We start from the raw sequence: 22,202 nt of genomic DNA on the forward strand, positions 1-22,202 counted from the left end.
CTGCTTCTATTAGAAACTTGCATCTGTAGCACTTAATCTGGGGTGTCTCACTGCAATCAGTAATAACAAAAAAATTCCTTCCAGTAGCACCTTAAAGACCAACTAAGTTAGTTCTTGGTATGAGCTTTCGTGTGCATGCACACTTCTTCAGATACACAGAATCTGTGTATCTGAAGACGTGTGCATGCACACGAAAGCTCATACCAAGAACTAACTTAGTTGGTCTTTAAGGTGCTACTGGAAGGAATTTTTTTGTTTTGACTATGGCAGACCAACACGGCTACCTATCTGTAACTGCAATCAGTAATGATTAACAATGAAAAAGGAGAAGCACATTTTGTCACCAAGAAAAAGACCAAACATGATAAAGTGCATTTCAACTTTTTATTTTATTAAAATTGAGAGCAATGCACAGCACATGCAGTGCTAGCATCTAAACTAATACAATAAGCAATTACTAAACCTACAGTGACTTGAAGTTCAAATCTTTACATTCAGCAAGTTTAAATCCGTTCATTGCATATGATTAAACCCATTCTTTGCATATGATTGAATCCTTATCTGAACTGAATAATATTGCTGGCTGTAAAACTTGCTAAAATGCTATTGCTGAATGTACAAGTCACTGATTATGCCAATACAACAAAGATAACCACATGTTTTGAGGATTGCAATGTGCCAGACATTCACTGAAAAAAAAACCACACAACTAAACAAAAACTCACGCAACAAACATCTGAGAATCTGGACACTTCACGTCAGTGTTTTGAAGTGTTTCATTAATATCTTAAGACAAGTGTATCAAAACCTTGGCATGTTTAATTTTAAAGTTGCCAATTTTTGTTTTACTATCAGAAAGTTATGGCTACATCGCCAATGCCGGGTCTGCTTAATTTGACTTAAGAGTTTAATATGACTTAAACATTAAAAGCTCACACTACCCCGAAATATATAATTTCACGCATACGGTGACATTCAACATTCAAGTGCCAGTGTTTTTGTACTGTCTTTTGGTCAAGTTTCTTTAAACTTTCAAAGAATCACTTTTAGGCTTACAAAAATAAATATTTGTCAAAAATGTTCAATAAATATTACACAAAACTAGCAGCAAAAAGTATCTAGAAATCTGTCGTGTGCAAAGTTTTCTTCCCAACCATTATTCCCATGGTCCCAGTTTTAGAATCTAGTTCCTCCTCCTTAGACAAGCTGCGTTCAGTCTCCCAAGAGACAAAATAAGATTGGAAGTTAAGGACACGCACACAAGACATATAAAATTCTCTGAATGTGCAATAAAAGAAGTATTTTGTAAAAAGTTATGGGCAAAATGTACAAGGGCCTAAATCTAGACTAATTGAAATAGCACCATAACAAATGACCTCAAATACTGTCAAGTGCACCTACTTAAAGTTTAGAACAAGGCACAATACACTTGAAAAGATCTATTGCACTTTAGGAGATTTTGCTGTTGTCCTATGCCACTTAGACTAAGAGTTGGTAACAGCTCTGGCCGCAGAAGATAGCTCAGAGAAACTAAGTGGCAGAGGCATTTTACTGTTGGAAATACTTATCTTTGGCCAGATTCAGCATAACAGACTAAATACAATGGAAACCTATGCAACTAAAACTGACTAAAACTGCACTTGATAGCAGAATTGAAACCTTGTGCAGTTATGTACATTCCAACCTTTGTGATCTCAGAATTTGTTACTCTTCTGGAGCCATTTTACAAGTCTACAGTAAGCCAGTTAACACTTCAACGCAGCTTGAACAGAGTAATGTGAATCTGCATTAAAATAAAGCCTGCTGCATAATTCTTCCTGTTCATTCCCCCTTGACCAAAAAACATCAACACTAGCATGCGTTAAGACCCAAAAAATCAGTCAGGCCCTTAAAAGGTGGACCCATCACTGTTGTGGTCAGCCATTCTACCATTTCAATTTTAATATGGCAGGCAATTTTGAAAAGTCTAAGTAGATGAATTCTCCTAAAAACTATTTCAAGTTCAGACCTTTAAACATTCCCTGTAATGTTCCGCCTCCATTTGGCTAGCTCACATTAATAATCTGCCTAAACACTGGAATTGCTGTGTTTACTTGCATTAACTTTAAAACAGTGCTTGTATGCATGTATCCATACATCACTTCATCATCATCATGACTGGAATGGCTTATTAAAGACTATCAGGTTCTAAGTACCTATCCAGGATAGAGTGAGCAAATCAACTTTAACTTAGTACAGTTTTGCCACATTAGAAACTAATTCCATTGATATGCTTCAAGATGTTTTATTTTTTCAAATCTGAGTATCAAAGCCCTAATGCAGGCCACCGCACAAGTTTTTTTTTTTGTAGTATAAAGTGGATGAATCAATGATTCCTGTAAGTTGTATCACACCTGCGTGCCAAGGTTTGATTTTTTTAAAGCCCAAGTAGAGTAATTTTGTCAAGACAATTGATAATCTTGGGCATTACTGAGCCAACAGGACATCAAAATAAAAAGTTGTCTAAAGTTAAAGGCACAGTACATTAACAAATGATCCTCAGTCACAAAATTATAAATACAGTCCGGGAGTAGGGGGGTGGAGGAGTTAATCTCAACTACAATGGAGTCTTTAAACCTTCAAAGTAGGGCTTCTGTTCCTTTCCTTCTTCTTGTGACCTTGAGCTCCCTTAAAAAAAATTCAGTGGAGAATCACAGCTGGTAATGTACTGCGAGTTCTTGAAGCTACACAAGGTATAGTCTGGCTAAGTTACATGTGGTTTCCATATTAGCTTGTTTGGTAAGAATCTGCAGCAAGCAGATCAGTTGCCCCACCAATCTACCCCCTGAGAGTTATAGTTTCCTCCATATCCATCACTGTTATAGAAGCCGCCATAGCCACCACTTCCACCTATTAAGACAAAAAGGCAAGAAGAGTTTATGACCAAGTGAATTTACCTTTACAATCTTATTTTTCTACAGTTTGGGAAAAACCCAAGAGTTTAGATTTCCCCACCACCTTCCTTCATTCCAACAGCCCAAGGCACACTGTGAAATGAAACTCACCTCCAAATCCTCTGCTGCCTCCATGGCCACCGCCACCACCACTGCCACCGCTGCGCCCACTACTTGTGCGGCTGCTGCCAAAGCTACTGCTGCTGCTGGTACTGCTACTTGTTCGATAATCTCGGGCACCAAATCCTCCACTGAAACGGCTAGAGGAAAGAACAGCAACAAGTTGCGATTAGAAGACCACGGTTCCTTAAGTATGCTATTTAATTTCCTAATTCATTGCCCTTCATGTTGCTACATCAGGAAATTCAGTTAATCAAACATATTTGCTAGTTCAGCAATTGCCAGTCCCTTGGCTAAAATGATGTACTCTACTAATTTTTAATGTTATGTATTTCATTTTCAATAAAAGATATTTCGGGGGGGGGGGGGGCGCCAAGCAAAGCAATGCTGGCCCCAATCCGTTTCAGAGCCAGTATCTGAAGAAATGCCCACTTCCACATAAGTAAAGGTAAAGGTACCCCTGCCCGTACGGGCCAGTCTTGACAGACTCTAGGGTTGTGCGCCCATCTCACTCAAGAGGCCGGGGGCCAGCGCTGTCCGGAGACACTTCCGGGTCACGTGGCCAGCGTGACATCGCTGCTCTGGTGAGCCAGAGCCGCACACGGAAGCGCCGTTGACCTTCCCGCTAGTAAGCGGTCCCTATTTATCTACTTGCACCTGAGAGTGCTTTCGAACTGCTAGGTTGGCAGGCGCTGGGACCGAACAACGGGAGCGCACCCCGCCGCGGGGATTCGAACCGCCGACCTTTCGATCGGCAAGCCCTAGGCGCTGAGGCTTTTACCCACAGCGCCACCCGCGTCCACATAAACCAGCCTAAATGCCTCTGGCAGCCCCTGCCTTCAGAGGCTGGGAGAGAAGCAGCCAGATAAAGGGCCTTCACAGCTGAGGCTCCCAATCCGTAGAGCACTCATCCAGTGCAGAATTGTGTATTGCCAGGTAAAAGGGAGTCTCATAAAAAAAACCCCAAGCAAACAGATCTGTTAAATTTGCCTTGCTGATTCAAAGTAATAGTTTATAAATGTTTGAGTTACAAGCCACCATGAGAGCTCTAGAAATTGAAGGGCAACCATTTTCCACCTAAGATCTCCGCTGCTGATTAATAAAAAATTAACTATTTTGATGGTGCTTAATAATGGAATCGTAATTGTGTTACGAATTGTGTTACTTCTGCTGAGTAGGCTTATTATATGGTCCATACTCCATTAAAATATCATTTCCCCAGAGCCACCGAGGGCAGTGGTTTCAATTTTTTTATCATGCTGCTCCATGTGTCCTCTTTAAAAGCAACCTCTCCCAGGCTAGTAATTACTACTATTCTCATCCTGAAGACAAAGGAAGAGCAGTATCTTGTCTTCCACTGAAGGGCCAAAGGGAGGAATACAGAAGTAAAATATTATACCACTATATGGAAGTCAGGTATTTTGCTTTGATGTTGGGTATCATTCCAACTCATCTACATGACATCTGACTGCTTAGGGATTAACTCAACTTACCCTTTTGATCGCCCACGACTGCTTCCACCCTTGTGAATCTGCTCATATGCCATATTTTCTAGCCAAGATGGTACTTCCTGTTTAGCTTCAACAAGTAGATCTAGCAAGTCTTTTGTGATATTTATGTTCCTCTCATTGAAGAATGATGTGGCAAGACCTAAAGAAAGAGACACAGCATATTAAGGCAAGGCAAGGAAGCTGTATGTTCAAAATACCAAGAGCAGGGGGTAGGACATATTCCTGAGTGCTCTCCAATGACACAAACTTTTAGTTACAGCTGTAGCTGAACTGTAAAGCAGAATTCACGAAATTTTGTACACAGGCATACAATGACATCCACCCTTTCCCACATCGAGGTAAAGCCATCTGCCATGTGCTTTTCAGGAATGGGAATATTTCATGTGAATCTTTCACAGCATGCCTCTGTTAACCAGAGATCTTCTGCACAAAACCAGTTCTAATCTACTCAGTCTGTCTACTCAGTTACCACCTTTTTCACTCTCAAAGCATGCTGATGGGAGTTTAGTGACATTAAAAGTCCACATAGTATGCAAACACGAATGCTTATACAGTGGTACCTCAGGTTAAGTGCTTAATTTGTTCCAGAGGTCCGTACTTAACCTGAAACTGTTCTTAACCTGAAGCACCACTTTAGCTAATGGGGCCTGCTGCCGCTGCGCCATTTCTGTTCTCATCCTGAAGCAAAGTTCTTAACCTTAAGCACTATTTCTGGGTTAGTGGAGTCTGTAACCTGAAGCGTATGTAACCTGAGGTACCACTGTACCACTGTGGAAGTTTTATCAAGGTGTTGATGAAGAGTGTCTTACCAAGATTCCCGACACGGCCTGTACGGCCAATGCGATGCACGTATTCTTCTATGTCACTTGGCAAATCAAAGTTTATGACGTGTTTTACATTTGAGATATCCAATCCTCTTGCTGCTACCTAATGAAGATAAAGAGTCAGCCATCAGCTCCCCATAAGCTGAAACTGCAGTATAAAGAGCCAATACAAAGACACAAGCATTTTCTTAACAAAGTCTATACTTACTGCAGTGGCAACCAAGATGGGACTTCTGCCTGAACGGAACTGGTGCAATGCCTCTTCCCTGTCTCGCTGAGAGCGATCACCATGGATGCTTGTGCAAGCATAGCCTTCGTGGTAGAGGAAATCCTCCAGAGAATCAGCCCCCTTTTTAGTCTCCACAAACACCAGAGTCAAGGAATCTTTTCCTATGTAAGCGAAGCATCTCATTAGCAAAACAATGCCAAATCTATTGTTATAGCACCACCAAGTGATGCAAACTAGTATTATGACTGCAACCATAAAAAAATAACAACTTTACTAGTCAAGCTAGCTGCATGCAGATTAAAGAAAAATATTCAAATATAGGAGAAAACAAGGAGGAAAAGTCTGAAGCTTTTCCTCCACCTAACATAGATTCTCATTACCTGAGCCATTAGAGTTGTGTTGGATTTCTCCCAAACAGTCTTTACCTGTGGCATTTAGGAGGTCAAGCAGAAATGACCGTTTGTCTGACTCTTCCACCCACACTACTTTCTGTGTGATGTTCTCAGATGTAGAGCCAACTCTGCCAACAGCCAGAAAGATATATTCCTCCAAGAAGTCACGAGCAAGCATCTTCAAAAGAGAGAACTCTACTCAGTATGGGAGACACTTAAATAATGAATCCACCCCCATTAGACTTACCTATAGCTATAAACTTCCATGGACGCATACGAACTAGGTGTTTCTCATCATATTTTTAAACTAGAAGCAAAGTATTTGGGGGGGGGAATACTTGGAACTTTTCTTGTTCTCTATCTATGGGTTAGCTGTCTACAACAGCAGCTGCTTGCTGGTTTGAGTATCACCACTTCTACAGTATGCTGACTCACTGGAAATGGGGCATTCAACTACTTTGCAAAACAGAATACCTGAATTTCCTTTGGAAAAGTAGCACTGAACATCATAGTCTGACGGACACCTTTGGGTGGCATAGTGTCTTGCTCAACAATACGACGGATTTGAGGTTCAAACCCCATGTCAAGCATACGATCAGCTTCATCCAGTACCAAGTATCTGGAAGGTATTATAAGACCACATTAGGATTTCCAAGACTCCATGTTAATATGCTGCTGTCAAAATGCTAAAATTATTAAAATATTGTAATATTATTTTCACATACTTGCAAAAGTCCAGTCCAATCTTTCCTCTCTCCATCATATCTACAAGACGACCTGGAGTTGCTACAAGCAAATGGCAACCACGTTCCAAGTCACGTATCTGTTGACCAATGTCAGCCCCACCATACACGACGCAGGGGCGGACTTTGGAGCGATATGCAAACTAGGGGAACAAAATTTAGTTTTAGAATTCAAGACTTGAGATATCAAGTTCCTAGGAGCACAATACCACAGGGCCTCATGTGCCCATCCCCCTTGCCCTGGGATTTTTGCAGATTCCTTCACCCCATTTTTTCCCCCTTTTAAGATTTTTCTTGGGGGGGGGGGGGGATCAGTGACCACTACTGCTGTGATTCTGTGATACATGAAAGCTTTTTAACTACCCACCCAATTTTCCTCTTTTAAAAGTTAGCAATTTGTCACTTGCACCTTCAGCTCCTGTATTATTAACCATAGGTCAATGTGGCTGTATTAAGCCACTCCCTGAATAATACTTACTTTTCTGGCTTCTTCATATATCTGCACTGCCAGCTCTCTTGTGGGAGCCAAAACGAGTGAGATGGGATATTGCTTACGGCGTCCATACCTTCCGTTTTCCTGCAATATTAAGTCCTCATTACCAGCTGGAAAATAAGCTGCTAGTAACAGTTATTTCTCAACACAATCTGCTACCCAAGTATTTACACCTTTACTTTGCTCTTTTCCATAAAGATTTTTAAAGGTTGTGGTCTGAATCCTGCAGTGTTCATGACTGCACCCAGGCAGGAGAACCACAAGCTGTGCCAGTAACTATTAGCAGCATCACAGCCATTCTAGCAAAGTGACTGTCATCAGAATCAAGATGCTGGCTACAACTGAACCTAGACCTACTCTGGATAATTTTGTGCAAACTCCATCCTGATGTGTAAACTTATTTGATGGCAGTGACTTAAAATCAATTCACCTTCTGTTATGGTGGAACCTGTTCTGGATGGGGTTCATGCACTGTCTGGGAGTACTTCTGGATCCATTACTGTCACAGCAAGCACAAGTGGCCTTAGTGGACCAGTGCCTCCAACAGGTTAGACTGGAGAGGGAAGGCCCAGTTGCTTAGTCTACATTATGGCAATCTCTGGGATATATTACTGCAATGTGTTATGTGGGGCTGCCTTTGAAGACAGTCTAGAAACTGCAACTAGTGCAGAATTCAGCAACCAGATTGCTGCCTGGAACTACATCTGAACATACAACACCAGCAACCGCACTACAGGTTGACTACAGGTTTCTGGGTGGGCTCCATTCAAAGTGCTGGTTTTCACCTAAAGCTGTACACACATCTTATTGTCCTTTTTTCTGTGCTTCCTGAGAAGAGAGATGAGGAGGGTCGCAACACAAAAAAAGGCCTTTTCAGTGGTAGCCCCCTAGGTGTGGAATGCTGGGGAGAGGTGCCTGGCACAATTATCAACTTTTAGGCAGTAGGCAAACATTTCGTCATTTACTCTGGCATTTGATTCTTATACGCTATAATGGTACCCTAGCCTGCTTTAATATTTATCTTTTAGTGGGGTGCAAAAAAAAAAATCCATCCTTTCTACAATATTGCAGGATGATTGCTTTTAGTAAATTATGTTGCTTTATGTAGTAAGCAATGAATAAATGTAATAAAGGGTATATTTGTACTCAAGATCTACATTTTTCAGCAATGTAACAGAGATGGCAATGCGCACAGTGCTAAAGTGAAATACTGTATTGTTTGTTTAAACAAGATATAATGAACTTGCCTTCATTGCTCTGAGGGCATCACCCGGGCCATCTGTATATATCTGACTCAATATGGGCAGAAGAAATGCAGCAGTTTTTCCAGACCCTAAAAGAAAAGACATTTAATCTTGAAAGCAATGCAAAAACATTTTCATTCCATAAATCCCACCCAAATGTTATGCTCCATCCATCCTGTACTCATTTCAAATTAATCTGAAACTGGCATTAAATTTAGGGTGGTATTTTAAATCCTAATATACGTCTTACCAAATTAGTGTCCATGTTGTGCTAGAGTCAACTGCCAGTAAGGGAATGGCCTATCCCTATTTGCACCCAAGAACCCTCAACTAATACCCCAAAATTTCTCAATTACAACACTGCAGTAACAATAGCAAAAACAAACTTGCCTGTCTGGGCACAAGCCATCAAGTCTCTCTTGTCTTTGATGATAGGGATAGCATATTTCTGCACTGGAGTAGGCCGAGTGTAGCGGGTGAGTTCAATGTTCCCCATAATGATTTCTCCCATGTCAACATCGCTGAACTGCAACAGAGTTCAAGTTATTAAACAACCTAGTAAAAGCCCAAAAAGTTTGCTTTACACTCATAAGAGGGGAAGGCAGAAGATGGGCAGAGAATTGCCCCTCATTTTCCAGCATCTTGCTAAAAGGCTGGATAACAACAAGTCTTGGAGTGGGCTAATGCAGATGGAAGAAACTTCCCATCTTCCTCACCAGCCCATTTGATTCTTATGTAGGGTGGCATGTCCCCTTCCTTTCTTGGTATCCCCTTTTGTTTATGCTGAATACAAAGGCAGCAAAGCATCTTTCTCAAAGCCTAACGTAAAAATATAGTGTGCTGTTGGAGGCAAGGAGAGTTATGTTCCTCCTCCAACATCCTGCATTCATTCATCTGCATGCAATTCCATGTTGCCTATAGCAATCCCATAGATTATTAAAGACAAAGACTTTTAAGTAAAGTGTCCCTTTTGAAGGACCATCAGATCCACAACGCTAATTTAAATGTATAAAAGTAGTCCCTTGGTATTCTAGTGTAAGCAGCAAACTAGTTGCAGCATTAAACAAATACTTACGCTCTCAATGTGTGGAGGACAGTTGTTGCCTGTTGCTTCAACCGGAATGTCATCATACTTCTCAAAATTAATGCCAGTATTCCCACCAGCAAACAGCTCCCTAGAAGATAAACATTCAATGTACTATCACACAGCACTGAATACCTGACTTACAGACCACCAGATCCCACTGCTAGTACTTACTGCTCCACACGTTCACTTGGGGCAAGTGGTTTGGACCAGTCATCTTCATCACTTTTATCAGACCAACGACTGTTTCCACCACGATCAAATCTGCCGCCAAAGGCACTTCTATCACCACCACGACTGCTAATGCCATCAAATTCACCGCCTCTTCCACCACGGTCATCAAACCTAGATTACATGAAATTACACTAAAACCAGTTTTCATGACAGTTTCTGTGATGTGATGTACTAAACACACTAATGAAGCTGCCTGGCTGCTAGGCAGCTTCAAAGTATTTCATGATATAATTAAACAATAAATCCGTATAACACCACAGCTATCTATTTCCCAAAATTTGACATCCCCTTGAGAAGGATACATTACCCCAATATTTCAACTGTCTCATATATGAGGCATGTGGACAGAATACCAATGAAATCTGAGGTGGCACACCTGCCAGGTAGAGGCATTTAATTGTTCAGATTGCGTTGGGAACGTTGGGAATTGGAATATCATTTAACTCCTCTACTGCTCTCACAACACAATTCTGCCACATCCCCTGAATGCACCAGCCTCCTGGTCCTTCATCAAACAAGGAGAAAGCTTACTGAAAGAGCTCCTTCCAATCCCAGATATATGCCATAACTGCACAGTTGCTCTAAACTGCCATTCCCCTGTCTTTCTGCTGGGGCATATGTGCTAATGCTAAGAAGGCACAAGGACTTCTATTATGTGGAAGTAAACTTTAGAAGTCCTACAGCAGTAAGTTGGTGGAAATGAGAGGGTAGCCCTATACACATAAAAATTAACATGCTGCAGTCAATGCAAGCCTAAGAGCTACAAAGCAGGCTTTCAACACAAAAAACACATGTCTTAACCTCAGTCAGTTCTCCCCTATTTCTACAGATTACTGAATGTTTTACAGTGGTGGCATTCACATTTTTTAATGGGAAAAGAGCTACATTTTTACCTTCCTCTTGAACCATTACCACGCTCAGCAAAAAAGCTTGATTTTCCTGATCCACGGTCACTCCTTGCACCAAAGCTACTGTATGCAGCATCCCTGTCTCTGCCAGCATTCCACCCACCATCAAATCCTAGGAATAATAAAATCACCAATGAAATCACTGATTGTGTATATGCTCACTGTAAAGATACAAAATCCCTCAAACCATCACCATGAAAATGTTTGAGTAATTAGCAGGCTGTTTTAAGAGAAATTCCCATATTTTATTGCACATTTTAAATCAAGGAAAGGCACTGAAATCGGGTGTTTTACTGCCAATATTGCAAGATGGAAGCGTTTAAAAAGCTGGTCCAGGGTGATCATGTAGCAAATTATATTCAAGAGGCAGCAGCCGATGATTCTCTTGAGCTGCAGCAAACCCCAAAAGCAAAGCCTAGAAATGTCCATTAGTACCCTGCCTACTTTTGTGCCCATGGCGTTGTAGTAGAGTATGGCCATTAGGCAACTTTTCGTGAACCACTTCCAAAAATTATGTCATTATCTTATTCTAGTTGCAATTAATTTGTCTCAAGAAAAAAAAAGGCAACCTGGGCTGAAAACGAGACCTTCCCGGAGTCCATCAATGTGTCCACAGGTACACTGAAGCAAAGATGATGAAACAGAAAGCAGTGAAAAGACCTGGAGACTGATGGCATTTCCTGACAGGCAAAATCTGGAGTCGGTGGTAACTGGTATAATGAGGCCACTCAGTGAGAAGCTACACTGTTCTTGAGACATTCGTATGACTGTTTTATTTGGATAACTATACAACTCCAGAATCCTATGGTAGTATCCTATAGCTGTAACTATAATTAAGGCTCCGGGATCAAAATTCAAATAACCAACAAGAATGAGTACTAATTCTGTAGTTTTCCAGCTGAGGGCAAAACAGCTCTGCAAATGGTACTTGATAAACAAAGCCTCAAACTTCCCTAAGAAGTCTCAACCTGTGCTACTATAACCTGATCTAAGCTCTCTAGAAAGAAGCTGTCTTTATTGCCAAGAGCAGCAGTGGACACTCAAGTTTTGTTGGATGAAAGGTGCCAGGTCTCCCTCGCCCACCTCTGTCATCACGTCCAGATCCTCCTCTGGATCCAAACACACCACGATCACGATCGTAGCCATTCATCCGGCTGTCACGATCATATCCATTCATATAGCCATTACCTCCACGAGAGTCCCAGCTGGGGGAATCTTTGGCAGAGAATAAAGAGTTACAAAATTAAAGGGTAAAATGCGCTAGCAAGTTTTTGCAAGCTCCACAGCCTCAGTGCGACTTTTGCTGCCAGAAATTTACATGAAAGGCTCCTTTCTGGGGAAAGCAGAGTAGTGTTGGGCCTAAATTCTTGATTAGAGATGCAAGCCTTCACCTGACATGGATGCTGCATTGTGAGCCACTTTACAAAGCTGCAAACCAGGTTTTATGGAAAGTTGTGTATTTAGTTGAGCCAAGAGATTAAAAAAAAAAAAAACTAATGCAGTGATTCGTATGTGTATTAGTTTTGTGCATCAATACTCGCTGCCATGCTGAAAACAGAAGCATATCCTAAAGAAAGCTAGTCAAACAGACTGAAGCAAGATTCAAGATCCTGTGCTAAACTTGGCAAATATATATTTTATTATGAATGGAATGACAGACCAGTCAACGATGAGTGTTGTATGTATTATTTTGATTACAAATCCTGCTTCCTAGTAAGAGCAGATTGCAGTATAAAGTTCATAAAATGATGTTTGAATCTAAGCCAGTTTAGTGATGCAAATGAACCTTGGTGAGCCTTGGGCTCCCCCACTTCCCTTGACACGCTAACAAGGAGTTCTTGAAGGCTTCAACTTATATTTGTGCTTGACCACAACTTGTTATGCCTGGGGTGGCCACTGTGGTACTCTGGAGGACATCCATTAGAATTTGTGCTATTGATATGTTTGTGATAGTGGGAAGCATCAGATCTGCATTTTTTACTGTGCAGTCTCGCACTGCAATCTTTATTCTCATGGTCATTTTCTGGGTATCTTTATTTCTACAGGACCCAATGTTTACTCAAGTCAAAAACGTGTGCTTTCTGTCTGCAGGGGGAGATGGAAAGAGATGAGAAAGAAGCAACCAGAGGTGGTGACGCCCACAGAACTCTCATCATTCCAAATGTGCCCAATAGCCCAAAAAGATTGGTATCAATGCTAGATGCCCAAACTGACAAACTGGTGAATATTAACTACAGAACCATTTGCAACAAGCCAAGTTGAAACCAGAATTAGCATTAACAGGCTTGTCAATTTGGACATAACAAACTGCACTTAACAGAAAAGAAGTCTTAACTCCTGTTGATGGCTGCACACCAAAGGAAGCATGAGAAGGAAGTGTATGAGTCCAAGGCTTTTCACTGTGATTTAGTATGATATCCAAACTATCACACTGTTACCTCAGGGGGTTGTACTGATTCTTCAATTCCTAGATGATGCAGACACTACTTATCCCCTAGTAAGAATATTGTTCACTACAAGGTTTCTGTTCACTACAAGATCCTTCCACTGACACGTTTGGTACTTCCAAGATGCTGAATTTATTTGTCTGACTAACAGAGCAATCCAAACTGTCCAGGCAGCTGCAGGGTTTAGCAGAGCCACTGCCACACCCACAGCACTGTCACTCACGCTGGTCAGGTTGGAAGACAAGAGCAGAGTTGTTGTAGCTATCAGGACCAATGCAATCAATTGACAACAGTGGGGTCAGCTCAGGATCCAGCAGATCCCAGGCCAGTTGAATTACCCTGATCCCTACCCAGTTAGGAACTTTTTATGAGCTGGTGGAGTGAAGTTTGCTGGCAGTACTCCTACCAGTGAACATTTTCAGCGGGTGAACAGGGAATCTGCACCGCCAGAGCAGATTGGTCTGGATTCACTAGAGGGAGCCCCCTGCCACCACAGCAGATTAGGGAGTTTGACAGCACCCTAACATTTATACTTTCTGCATTTAACAATTTACTGTACATGTATTTCAGCTTTTAAGAAGTTCTAGAAAAATTGTTTGTTCACCACTGTTAAAACAAAAAGATTTTACATCTCTAGACTGAAGTAAGATTCTGCTCCATCTAATTGTTATTCTTTAACATTCCAAAAATCTGAAGTTTGTGACAGATTTCAAAATGCCAAGTTCTACTAAATTACCTAGAACAAGCTATTCTAAATATTTCAAACTTATCAACCTATAAGCAACCAAAATGCAAAAGAACTGAAAAAAGCAACATGACATCTGTTGGAATAATAGTTTTCAAAGATGTAGTACGTTAGGCTAATATGTAAACTTATAGAAGTTCTGTGAACCTGCTTAGAGAACCTGTCCAAGGGCTTAGGGGAGAAGTTCATAGATTTTTTAAATTGGGAAATTCTGTAAATAGGATTAAGCACACAACCCCTCCACTAATTAAGGAAAATAATTATTAGTATTTAAGTTCAGAGCATATTGTGTATTTCCTTCCATATTTAAAAAGATTTTATTAGGTGTCTAAAATTCTATATCCAAATAGAATGGTTATTAATGGCTACTAGTTACAGTAGCTATTTACTACCTCCAAGTACTGTATCAAGAGGAAAGAACTAGAATTGTTGCGCCAAGCTTCTGCTTGTTGGCTTCGCATAGGCATTAGGTTGGCCAGGGTGAGAGCAGGATGCTGGACTAGATAGGCCTTTGCCTATCCAGAAGGACTCTTCTTACATCTTATTCACACCAGACAGCACTGCACACTGTTTAGCTTCAACATGTAACTAAATAAACTGTGGGGCATGGTAAGCATGCTAGAAAATTAGCACTAAAAAGGCTTGGTAACTTTCAAGTGTCTTGTGGGCCAGCTACTTTTATGCCGTGTTTAATAAATCAGAAGATCCAAAAAACACAATTCCAGCACTTGCCAGACTGGAGTATTAGGATTGTTGTGGGTTTAAATTTTATAAGGTGCAGAATTGGAAACCTTTCCTTGTCTTTTTCAGTCTATCCATTAGAAGTGACAAAAGCTTGCTCAGGTACAAAGTGCAACTGAAGTTGTAGTTTCCTTAATGTGTAGTTTTCCTTAAATACAGTAAGCCAGTAGATTAAACCTGCAATTTAGGCAGAATTTATGTTCCAGGGATTGCACCTAAAGCCAAATTCAAAACACATTGGGTTCAATAGCGGGTGGGATTTCCAAATAAATATTTTCTTGAACCCCGCTCCTTTTGTTTTTTGCCACACATGTAAAGCTGAATGCTAACTGTGTGTAAGTTGTGGGTTTACTGTATTCAAATTAATCCTTAAAAAGTTAAAAGTTGCAGGCAAAGGAAACATGCCTGACAATGAGCGTAAAGGAACAAATGCTCACACTGTTAGTCGACTGCAAGTTATGACTATGCAATATGCTTACAGGCATGCTCTCAAATGACAATTTTTAAAGACAACTCCATCCTGACACCAACTTACAGCTTCTTGGTGGCATCGAATTGGAATAGTAGTTTGCCGCATAGTTATAGGCATTACCTGCTGCAAAAGAGCCATAAAACTCCCAGCATTATAATTCACTCGTTCAAATGCATAAAAAACTCAACATAATGGTACAGAAGAATTTCTTCAACCTGTAAAAGATATTTTACTCAAGCAACATAAAAATATCCGTGTGAAGATGTCAACTTTCCAGGCTTCCACATTCACATTCACTCACCAGCTCACCTTTGGCGATGAGAGGGAAGGGGAACAAGAGCACTCTCTTGCCCCCTGGTGGCCAGGACAGGGGAACCCCGTCCTGCTGCCAAAGCACATGTACAGAGGACTTAGGAATGGCAGGAGCCAGCCTCTCACCAGGTCAAGACACCCTGAGAAGCCAAGATAAACTCTTAACAGCTCCAAACAGTCCAACACAAGGAGTCCTTTCCCTCAAGAAAAGGGCAATGCATCTGATTCAACAGGTATTGTGCTACTTCACACTCAATTTATACAGCCGCTTTTAAGGGTTGCATCCTAGTCCTACTCATAGTAGACCCATTGAAATAAACAAACATGGCTAACTTAGGTCCATTAATTTCTATGGATCTACTGAGAGAAACTCAGAATGAACCACATGTGTACAAGAGAGAATAAGCTTTTCCCTGGGAAAGGTTCATCCTATCCTCTTGTGTTGGGTAGTCCCTGGAAGCAGCAGGAATCACTCTTCAATGTTTCTAAGCATGTCCTTGTGAGGCAACAACTTCCAAATGCGCACGGGCACCTGTATCAGTCTGTTGCAAAAATAAAGGAACTTGTGACATATTTGACCAACTGTGATAAGAGCTTCTGTGGATTTTTGATACAACTCTATTGTTCTTTACAGTATCCATACCTACACGAGGAGAGAAGGGTAAGGACAACTACAAACAGCTGTATATCAATGCCATTCAGTATTTGTTAGCCCCAATACAACTAAGTTTTCTTGCAAAGAGCTGTTATTTTCTAATAGAAATTAGAATCTGTGAATTTGAACAAGCTTCATCTTATGCCCCTTGTTCTGCCACTATTCACAACTTCTATCAGTTGAGAAATGAAGTGGGCAGTCAAGTTGTCCTGACAATAAGCACCCTATACCTAAACTTTCCTATCTAGTAGTTCGAATACTTGCAAAAGTAGTATCTGTACATTATTTCCCTGCTCCCAAATTCAGTAGCACTTCCAGACCGCTTTGCTGAACTGTGCAGAGATCATGGTTCAATAAAGGACACAATATTCAATCTGTAGATATTTAAATATCAATAAAGGACACAATATTCAATCTGTAGATATTTAAAGTAGGCTTGGAAGCCTGCATCCCAGAAGATGCTGGATTTGCAACTCTTATCCCCTTCAGCCAAGCATGGCCAGAGTTGTAGACCAGTCAATATATGGAAGGCCATAGGTTCTCCACACCTATTTTAAAAGACTTCTGGCAGCAAAGTAGGGAGAGACCTCTATTAACTTTGAGAGCTACTTACCAACGAACCGATTTATAGTCACAGTAAATTAGTTTCTGGCTTTTACCCACAAGCCGATTTAAGCTAAAATACTGAAAGATCACAATTGCAAGTAAGAGGCATCTGAGGCAAGACAAGGTGTCACAGGTTGGGAGAGGGATGAGACCTGATGGTCTCCAGCACTTCAATCCTATTTGAATTAAGCCACATGGAGTAAAACACTAACTTACTCCCAGGTAAATGAGTATTGGATTGCAGCCCAAGTTTAGTTGTTGATCAGACACTATTAATGCATTTATTATATATTCCCTTATAGCATTGGAGGGTTGAATTTTTAGAGTACCGTGATGCAATTTAGCAGATTAAGAGCTTAATCAACCAACAGCTTAAAGCTCAAGAATCCTTGGACAAAGCTCTGTGTTCAAACTTCCCCATAAACAGGCTTGATGGTTACAGACTACACATAGGGTTTTTCAGGGCATGGTATAGCCACCAACTTATTAGAACAGATTGTACCAAACTATGAAAACAAAAAAATGTCAATGAGCTGACCGCAAGGCTTCCATTAGTAGAATGCGGAGGATTTTCACCAGTACTCCATCAGCTCTACATCCCACCACATCCTTCCTAGATCTCCAGAGGGTTAAGGAAATTTCCACAGCAGATTTAGAGGGTATAAAAGAACTGCTGAAAATTGCTTCCAGTGTCAATCAAGATGATGGTACGGGTATACAGTCACCATTTATTTTACATTTTCATAATGTGTGTGGGCCACTGGCTTACAAATTCTTTACTGACACAGACTCTGATAATGGGGTGGATATTTCAATACAGGAATCACTGCCTGACTTCATGATTACCATAACTTTCAAAATGAGCAAACCATTCTCTTATTCTGCTTGGATGCAAGCACTACATTTTACAACAGATTGCACTGATACTTAAGTAGCTTTATTACTCAAGCCAAATATACAGCTCATCAATCAGCAGCTTGCCTAGCTAACTACATTGAGCCCAAATCTTCCCCGTACCCACTGTAGAATGAGGGAATCTAATTTTTGCAAGACTTAATAAGGTGTTACTTAAATGTGTACTCTTAATACCTTTCCTAACCTTCAAAAGCCTAGGTACTCATATGTCCAACCCCTTGTACCAAATCTCCCTGAATCTGAGCACCCAACATTTTGAGGTTCTTGCCGTTCAATTCAGTTGTGAGCATATTTTTTTAACCCTGATGCTCTATATATTCAAGTACCAACATACCCTGCTTTGAAGCTTCTCTATTCCGTAAGTGAGGAGGAATGTACCGGCCTTCTGAAAGTTGGAAAAAAAGTTTCAGATTAAAACTATGCAGCAAGGTCTGTTGCTCTTTTATTACCAAGATATAACACCTTATTTTGTTTACTGATTAAACTTAGTCATTTTTTGCTGTAGCAACTCTACATAACTTACAGTATTTTAAGCAAAAAAACAAACCAACATGCACATTAAGAAGTGTTTAAGTACTTCATGCTTAAGCATATAGTCTAAACATATAGCACCCCTTCCCAAGCATTTTCAATGTTATAAATATGCAAACAACCAAAGGGTGGCAACACAAGAACGAGCCTTTTGGATGGTGGTTCCCCATTTGTGGAATGCTGTCCCCTAGGGACACTTAAATATATGTAATAAAGGTGCCAAATGAAAACTTTGCTCTTCAAGCAGGCATTTGGCTAATTAACATTCTATGGCTTTCCAAATGTGTTTGTGGGAAGTGGGGTATTAGTTTGTTTTGTTTTCTAATGTATTTTGTATTCTCAGACGATATACAAATTTAATACATAATAGTAACAACAGTAACTGGAATGTGCTGCTGCCTCACTATAGGAAATGAATACATACCCCGTTTTAGCAGATGAAACAATTTATGTACTCTTGAGTAACACAATCACTAAATCCCTTTTGTTGATACCATGCTCATACTATTGTGCACCAAAACTGTATGCAACTTGCAGTCTACTCCTTCAAGGTCTGCAATTAATTGATTAAGCAGGCACCCAATTTAAGGTTCTTAACATTCATTCAAGTTTCTAGCATGGTAATATGTAATGTATAACAGATTTACGTCTAACTGATTTACACACAATACTAATGAGATTTAGTAGTCTACAATTACAGTACTTGCAGGATGCCATAGATCTGCTCTCAAGCATCAAAACCTGCCATTTTTCTACTATTGTACTGGACAAACATGCCATCGAATATTCTCTACTAGCTGCAGTAAGATGCTTTAATTCTGAATTATATACTTACTGCTTGCTGTACCTCCTCCACTCTGATCGTCTGAGGAATTCAAGTCTAGACCAGCAAACTTTTTTAAAAAGGAAGAGAATAGTCATTCAACCTGATTAATTGAAAATACTTCAAGTAGTAAAGAATTTCTAGACTTATCTCACATTTTAAGTTAGCAGGCTCTCCGCCTTAAACACCAGAATAGCTTTGATATTGCTGTTGAAAATTTAATGTCAACTTAAACCATACCTCCTTAAAACTTACGTTGGCTTTACTTAAAGCATGTGACATTGTGGACAAAGCCCTCAATTTAGAGCTGTCTTCCAATATGCTTAATATTTGCATTAAAAAATACAGTAGACTACAACCCAAATTCCCCTTTCCTCAAACGTAACTACTTGTGCCAATGCTTTTAAAAATAAAATGGAACTTAAGCTTACACTGTATACCTTAGGCTTCCTGTAGTTTTACTGAAGCTGTCAAGAAAAAAGGGCCTAGGCCTTAGGATTGTCCAAGCGGTATATACAACCAAGGTAAAAAATACCGCTGCTGAATGTTTTCATGTACTCATGAAAATGAATTTTGTTTACGGAAGGGGGGGTTAATAAGAAAATCCATTTATATCTAAGAATCCCCTTTTTCAACTTAAGATGGATGCACATCATCTCGCGCGGCCTTCAGACAGAGCCATTAGCAGTTGTACAAGGCAGGCTCGCTCGGCCGGGTGGGCCTTGGGGGAAAGCGTTCCCTCCTCCCCGCCCCACAAGCGGGCCTGGCGAAGACGGAGCGCCCCCCCCGGGGGGTTTACGGCCGGAGCGACACAAGCAGCGGCGCTCGGCTTTCACTGGCGGCCGCTAATCCGGCCGCGTCACGTGGCTCCTTCCCGGCCGGCTTCGTGACCTACTTCGGGAGCCGGCTCTAGCGCAGCGCCACCCCGCCCCAAACCGGGCAGAGGGAAGGCGCAACTTCATTTTAAACAGGCTTCCGAGAAGCCAAGACGAGAGGAAGACGCGGCCTTAGGCCTTCCCTCCCCCCCCCCACCTCGTGGGCCTCGAGGACAAAGGAGTCGGGGGCGCGCGCGCGCGCGTGAGGCAGAGCGGGAGGAGCAGCAGCAGCAGTACCAGAGCCATTGTGGCTCCCACTCCCCTCCTCCTCCTCCCCTTCCCCAGACAGAGGGAGCCGCGCACGCGCCTCCGCCGCCAAGCAGCCTCTTTCTCCCCCCCCCCCCACCTCGCTTCGTCACACGCACAATGGCCGCCGTTGTCCCCCACCCGCTGCAGTTCCCGGCCGCCGCCGCTAGGGGGCCCGGCAGATGTAAGCAGTCGCCAGCGACGCACAAAGCCCCCACAGCAGGCCTCAAAGGGCCCGGCGGCGCTTCACCCGAGCTACACTCCGCTCTCCGCCGCGCCGCTCCCTTCCCTCGTTCGCGGGGGCTCCGCGGGCCTCGCTCCGCTCCCTTTCCCGAGGGAGGCTCGGGGCTTCGCGGAGGCGCCAATGGGGCGAACCCCACAAAAGGAACTGCGTCACAGTTAAATGCGCCACCAGGAGAGCGGCGTGATGAGGATGCGGGCGGGCGCGGGGGGGGCGAGAATAAAAGGAGTAAAGGGGGCGAACTAGGATCGATTCAATGAGTCCGGAGGGCCCCCGAAAACAGGCCGGGGAGCGGGGGGGGATACGCCTCGGTCCCCCAGGCCCACCCGCCATCCCGCCCCCGTTTACCTGTTGATCTAGACCGAGGGCATTTTCCACTGCCACATGACTCATAACGAGAGATCGTGTCGGGAGGTCCCGCTCCGCGTAGAGAAATTCGGATTCACTAGACGTAGAACTAGCCTGGGCCGCTGTCGCTGTCGCCGCTACTTCGCCTCGGAATCGCGTCTCTAACTGAAACCCCCCCAGTTCGGCCCGGGCCCTTATATATTCCTCCGCCCCCTCGCAGCCGCCGTGCTGACTTCAGCACGCAAACCACGCCCCTTCTTCCTCCTCTCGATCCCTTCCCCCCACCTCTGCTTGCAGCAAAAGGTATCGCGGGGAGAACTCTCCGCTCCGCATAAAGAGGTGGGGGGAGGGTGAAGAAATCCCAAGGCTACCGCGAGAACTAGGGAGGCTGCGGACTCCTCCCGATTCAGGAGGATCTAGGTGTTATCGCGAGGTTTCTTCACACAATGTTTACAGCGCTGCTCGCGCGAGATCTCTACCCCTCCCTCCCGGCCCTGGTTTGCCTTCCCCTCCCTCCCGTTTCGTTTCGTAAAGACTCTGGTGAGTCACCCCCCTCCTCGTTTTCTTTGAGATCTCGCGAGATTTCTGTCCAAATGAAATAAGGCTCTGGGAACAGAGAGGGGCTCCCTAGGTCACGTGGGCATTTCCGTTCGGTCCTGCCGCCATCTTAGGCTGTATGCGGCTGCTGAAGTGGCGCAGCCTTCGGGTGGGGGTGGGGATGTAGTGTGAGGGGCCCAAAGTGGAGAGCCGAGGCGGCTAGGCCGCCACCTATGTCCCGAGGATTGCGAGCAGCAGCACGAGAGTTGGCGGTAACGTCAGAGTGGCGTTGCGCGACTCGCTTCTGCCTTGTGTGTGACCTAGGAGGGGTCGCCTGGCAACCAGCAGCGCGGCCAGCAGCCCTCCCGACGCCCTGTAAACCCTGAACAATGAGGAGGCGATGGCCTCCTGGCGGAGTTCCCCTTCTTGCGCCTTTCCCACCGCCTTCCCTCTGGCGCCTAATGCCCTTGCTTCGCTTGGTCACAAAAAACCCTCTGCAAAGAAAGGCTGCATAGCGATGACCTTGTCTGGGCCTCTCGCATCACTTGCCTATGGAAAATGCTGCCTTCCATTGCAAGGAGGAGTTTGGCCTCTGCCGTCTTAAGTGCGGGAGGCTTCTGACCCCAGAGGTCAAGGTCAAGGGCTGAGAGGCCGCCCAGTATTTTTAGCTCTTCAGGATGCTTCTCCAGAATGCCTGACGCCTTGGACGCATTTTGACAAAGGAGCATAGCTCATAGTACCCTCCCCCCCCCCCAAACTTCGTCCCCTAATCACCTGAGGAAAAGCAATTTGACATTGTTGGCTTACTTCAGTAGATCTTTGTATACTCAAAAAGTTAGTTTCTCCCCGTGCATACATGCTAACTTCATATTTGCACTATCTGACACAGTATGATCTTAGGCAAATTTATTTTAGTAAGTCCCATCAAAATAAAAGAGTGCTGCAAGTGCCCCTTGTTCTGAGGCAAATGTGTGTATTCATATGAGTTGTGTA

The 22,202-nt window shown here is 42.8% G+C and overlaps 1 protein-coding gene across 6 annotated transcripts; it reads right to left on the reverse strand.

The window, feature by feature from the left end:
• Positions 1-370: 370 nt before the first annotated feature.
• DDX3X (DEAD-box helicase 3 X-linked) lies at positions 371-20,906 on the reverse strand. Of its 6 annotated transcripts, none has more exons than XM_028727360.2 (19): positions 20,673-20,906; positions 18,975-19,032; positions 17,943-17,993; positions 15,184-15,243; positions 11,799-11,930; positions 10,701-10,827; positions 9,748-9,918; positions 9,565-9,664; positions 8,880-9,015; positions 8,493-8,578; positions 7,231-7,329; positions 6,735-6,895; positions 6,484-6,628; positions 5,998-6,187; positions 5,597-5,778; positions 5,374-5,491; positions 4,547-4,703; positions 3,045-3,193; positions 371-2,889 (listed from the first exon to the last, which is right to left on the reverse strand). In XM_028727360.2, the coding sequence occupies exons 1-19, from the start codon at positions 20,715-20,717 to the stop codon at positions 2,801-2,803; spliced, it is 2,256 nt and encodes a 751-aa protein (XP_028583193.2). In that variant the 5' UTR covers positions 20,718-20,906; the 3' UTR covers positions 371-2,800. The 6 variants fall into 6 exon arrangements, with proteins under 6 accessions (XP_028583193.2, XP_028583188.2, XP_028583190.2 ...); XM_028727355.2 differs by having other exon boundaries at positions 6,043-6,187; positions 20,673-20,857; XM_028727357.2 differs by lacking the exon at positions 15,184-15,243 and having other exon boundaries at positions 6,043-6,187; positions 20,673-20,857.
• Between the last annotated feature and the right edge of the window lie 1,296 nt (positions 20,907-22,202).

The sequence above is a fragment of the Podarcis muralis genome, chromosome 4 (genome assembly GCF_964188315.1).
Source record: "Podarcis muralis chromosome 4, rPodMur119.hap1.1, whole genome shotgun sequence".
NCBI classification, from domain to species: domain Eukaryota; kingdom Metazoa; phylum Chordata; class Lepidosauria; order Squamata; family Lacertidae; genus Podarcis; species Podarcis muralis.

What these genes read in the sequence shown, in the direction of transcription:
- DDX3X (XM_028727360.2), bottom strand. Translation starts at nt 20,717, where the DNA reads ATGAGTCATGTGGCAGTGGAAAATGCCCTCGGTCTAGATCAACAG. An exon ending in CCCTCGGTCTAGATCAACAG is followed by an intron (nt 19,033 to 20,672) that starts GTAAACGGGGGC and finishes TTTTTAAAAAAG; the next exon opens with TTTGCTGGTCTAGACTTGAA. An exon ending in TAGAGAAGCTTCAAAGCAGG is followed by an intron (nt 15,244 to 17,942) that starts GTATGTTGGTAC and finishes GCTCTTTTGCAG; the next exon opens with CAGGTAATGCCTATAACTAT.